Source organism: Gavialis gangeticus, unplaced genomic scaffold (genome assembly GCF_001723915.1).
Source record: "Gavialis gangeticus isolate Ggan-Ray unplaced genomic scaffold, GavGan_comp1, whole genome shotgun sequence".
Classification (NCBI taxonomy): Eukaryota; Metazoa; Chordata; order Crocodylia; family Gavialidae; genus Gavialis; species Gavialis gangeticus.
In genome coordinates, this window is record NW_017729032.1 from 5,045,745 (window position 1) to 5,050,146 (window position 4,402).

General features: G+C 51.0%; 1 protein-coding gene across 1 annotated transcript in view; it reads right to left on the reverse strand.

The window, feature by feature from the left end:
- The window catches only part of ALG8 (ALG8, alpha-1,3-glucosyltransferase), a 36,686-nt gene extending 34,780 nt beyond the window's left edge, over positions 1-1,906 (reverse strand). The window contains exon 1 of the mRNA XM_019524983.1: positions 1,751-1,906. Coding sequence (XP_019380528.1) covers positions 1,751-1,845 — 95 coding nt within the window. The 5' untranslated portion in view covers positions 1,846-1,906. The remainder of the gene's footprint in view (positions 1-1,750) is intronic.
- Between the last annotated feature and the right edge of the window lie 2,496 nt (positions 1,907-4,402).

Genomic DNA, 4,402 nt, shown 5'->3' on the forward strand with positions numbered 1-4,402 from the left:
GACATTACATAGTATTAATACAGAGCTACTACTACAGATAGATTCATAGACTGTTAGAGGCTGGAAGGAACCTTGCAGATCATTAGGTCCAGCCCCCCCCGCTCTAGGCAGGAAGATAACTGGGGTCAAGTGACCCCAGTGAGGTGACTGTCCAGTCTCCTCTTGAAAACCTCCAGGGTAGGTGACTGCACCACCTCTGGAGGGAGTTTACTCCCAGCCTTGGGGGCTTGGACAGTAAAGAAGTTTTGAATACTTGCATAGACTTGTTTAGCAACTGAAAGCATTCATACTTTATAATTTTAATAAAAAATCTTTAGTGGAAATTTCACAAGTGCCAAAATGAACCTGAAACATGAAGTCCATTGTTTTCCTAATGGTTTACATGTTTTTGGGAAGCGGAGGTAGGGAAAAAAAAAAGTTACACTAAATTTCTAAAGTAAATGTATACTTTGAGTGCAGAACTATTATTATTTAAAAAAGTAAATCAACTTGCGTGAAGCCTCTATCTTACTGTGAAAGTTTTATGCAAACTCTTTATTTCAAAAGCTAATACTTAAGCGGCTGTAAGGGTTTTACGCAAGACTGACTACACTGCTTTCCTCAAAGAGCAAGAATCATACTTCGCCCATCTGGAGCACATCAAACTTGAAATTTGGAGGGGGTCTGAACAGCAATTAGCCTGTTTCAGCCCATTTTTAAGGTCACCTTCAGAATGTGCCCATTAATATTCTCTGTCCCATTCAACACTGCCTTTATTACAAACTCAAATTTAACCCCAACCAGAATAAATATGGAAGACAGATTCTCACTTGTCTCAGAAATGATAAATTATGAACTTCAGGTTCCAGGGGAAAAAAACACTCCAAACACTCCCACACCGTTACACCCCACGCTGCATTTCTATTCCTTAATCAGACAGCATGAGAGAGACCCCACGCTGCCTTTGCCCTCAGGTTTGGCACTCTGGGAAGAGTCAGAACTGTCTACACGACAAAATGCTGCAACGCATGTAGTCCATTATATGCAAATTTGGCATCATTTTTATGGGTAAAAAGGCCAATCATGGGTAACACAGAACATTTGTATCACAGAAACATGCACTTTGGAGAGAAATGGAACAGATTTGCAACCCACTGGCTGGCCCAGATACCGTGCTCAGCCACAGAAGGAAGAGAGTGGGGAGGTGACATGAGCACGGACTGGCAAAGGCTGCTGCACTGAGTGAATCATTTATGAATCACAGGGCTGAAAGGGGCCTGGAGGCTCATTCACCACAGGGGTGCCAAAATACCCTGAGGTGCCAGAAATACTGCTAGTAGGACAAATCAAGCCCATGGAGCACTAGGATCTGGCCCAGGGGCCTCAGACCAATCCCCCACAACGCACATGGAGCTGGCCAGGCACGCATCCCATGGAGCACCCCAGCCACCTGCCTCCAGGGTGGGAGAGAGAAATGTAACAAAACCCTCCAACAAGGGGAATCTTCACTTTCAAAATGGTAACACATGCAGTTTTGCACATACACCATCAAAGTCCTAGGGGTCTCGTTACAGTCAAAGTCCTGCTCTATTCACGTAATTACGGTACCGAGGTCAATCTGACAGCGCAGCGGCCATCACCCATGCGCACACCGCCACCCCGGCAGTACCCTGCTGCGCGTGCGCGGCAGCCGCGGACGCCACTACCCCTTCCCCCACGCGGCAGGCAGGGATGCGAGGGGCCGCTAGAGCCGCCGGCCCGGGTCCCTTACTAGGTCGGGATGAGGAGACATTTGAGAAGGGAAACCCCGAGCGCCAGAGCCGGGAACCAGCCACCGCTTCCGCCTCCTGTCACCGCCACCGCCATGTCACGCCCGCCCGCCCTGACAGGACCGCTGAGGCGCCACTGCGCATGCGCTGACGGGAAGCGGTGAGCCCGCCGAGACCGTTCGAAAGGCGGCGGCCGCAGGACGCATGCGCTCGCTTGTATCGCAGGGCGTATGCCGTAGCCGCCCCCCCACCAAGCCGAAGCTCTCACTTGTGTCACTGCGCATGTGCCCACCTTTCTCTCTTAACGGGCTCTAGCCTCCCCGGTAGGGTTTACTGCGCATGCGCTCACCAGCTACCCCTCCCCTCGCCCCGCCCGGGAGGATTCACCGTGCATGCACCAGCTTCACTGAAGCCTCCAAGCAGTCCCCTGAGGGTTCACTGCGCGTGCGTCAGGTCATTACCCCCACTTCTCTCCCCAGGAGGGTTCTTTGCGCATGCGCCAGCTGGATAGGCTACCATGGGCCACGTGCTCAGAGTCACCAATCATGGTGGGATTTTCACTGTGAAGACAGATGTTGAAGGAGGAGATTTGATGTTAATGTGGTGAAGTGTTATGTAAAGTGATGTAAACCGTTTTCTTTTTAATGGGAGGGGAGGTTTTGATTTTAATTTAAAAAAAATCACTACTAACCAGTTTGGCTCATCCATGCCCTGCAGAACACGGGGACTAGGGAAGGGCGAGTGGTGGAGCTCAAAAGGCAGCTGGATCTCTCTCCAGATTAGCCCTCATCTTGGCAGAACTGGCATTAAAGGCACTGGTTGCAGGCAGGAGGGTCACTGGGTTGCTTTTCCCCCAGCCTGCTGACTGATCGTAATGGTTGGGTCCAAATCCCACGCAGCTCAGCTCACAAGTGCTGGTTCGCTGGGCCTGAACAGGCAGGGAGCACACTGCAAGATGCAGTCTTAATTATTCACACTTCCAAGGCACCCCTGTTGCATCCAGCCTGTCTAGGCTACGCAGCCGCTGCGCCTGTTAAGCCTCACTTCTTAGTGGCTGCAATCTACATCACAGAGTATTTGGGCTGCACATAGCAGAGGAAGAAGGGTGTGGAAGTATCCTCTTCCAGACTCCCACTTTTAGATTTTTGGGGTTTTATCTTTCTCTTTGTCCTTTCTTTGTCTCAGTCTTCTCACCTGTCTGTCAATCTGGTTGCCCCAGGTTATGGTGTATGTGATCTGAGTCAGGTAAGAGGGTATAGACCTATCCTCTGTTGTTTTGAGCTCTGGCCTCCTGACCTGGGGGCAGGGGTTCGAGTCCAGGTCAAGGTGTAATGCTTTTCAAATTGGTTGGTCAGCATCAAACAACACCTGCCCTGGACCGGATCTAGAAGGTGAAGTCAGGAGGGCTATTTAAGGGAGAGGTTCTCCAGGAAGGAGGGGAGACATGTTGGGACTTTTACACAGCAAGCTGGATCTCTGTAGCTCTCTCTCTTCTGGGAGGCTGAAGTGAGTAAATGACCAGAAACCTAACTAGAAAGGTAGCTTGCAGTAATTTAAAAGTGTATTAAATGGCTGTCAGGCTGATCCTGTTTGCTTAGGGTTATTCTTTTGATACTTCTCTAACTTGTACCTCTCCCAAAGCCTTCCCTCTCTACCCATTAAAGCTATCCATTGACATTGATGTGGTACATGCTTGAGAGGGATTGAGCATGTCTTTTTGCTCCCTTTGCTCGGCTGACTAAGGGAGGCTACTTTCTATGCTTCAGGCTTATAGAAACATCCCCAGGTCTACAAGGCCTGTGTATCCCGGGCAGCACAGGGCCCAGACAGAGACCTGAGTCCAGGTGGTGGCGGTGGTTACCCCAGGCTTATGGGTGTGCTCCAAGAAGGGGGTCAGCCAGTCATAGGTGCCCCAGGGGAGACGCTTGGAGCTTGGTAGTTGGTCAGGCGCAGTGAGGTAGGTGGTTCAGCACAGGAGTGTCTCTTATTGGCCTACCACACAGGCAATGCTCTTCCCTCAATCAGCACCGAACCAAAGCCCCAGAAGGTCTTTTGCTGTTGATTTGGGAGTGAAATGTGTGGCCAGAACTGCTTGTACAGTCTGTAGTGACTTCTGGGGTAATTCCCAAGTCATGATTTCATAGTTGGTAGGGTCGGAAGGGACCTGAGCAGATCATCAATCTGACCCCCTGCCATGGCAGGAGAGAGTAATGGGGTCAAATGACCCCAGCAAGGTGTTCATCTAGCCTCCTCTTAAAGACCCCCAGGGTAGGAGCCAGCACCACTTCTCTTGCAAGTTGGTTCCAGATCCTAGCCGCCCTGACAGTGAAGTAGCGCCTCCTGATGTCTAGCCTAAATCTACCCTTTGCCAGCTTGTGACCGTTATTCCTAGTCACTCCTGGTAGTGCTTGGGGGAACAGGGACTCCCCCAATGCCTGCTGGTTCCTTCTGACTAGTTTGTAACAGGCCACTAGATCCCCCCTCAGCCTTTTTTTGTGGAGGCTGAACAGGGTCGGGTCCCGTCCCCTCTCCTCATAGGGCCTGCCCTGCTGCCCCCAGATCATGCGAGGGGCCTTCTTCTGGACCCTCTCCATGTTGTCCACATCCCTCCTGCAGTGCAGTGCCCAGAACTGAACACAGTACTCCAGCTGTGG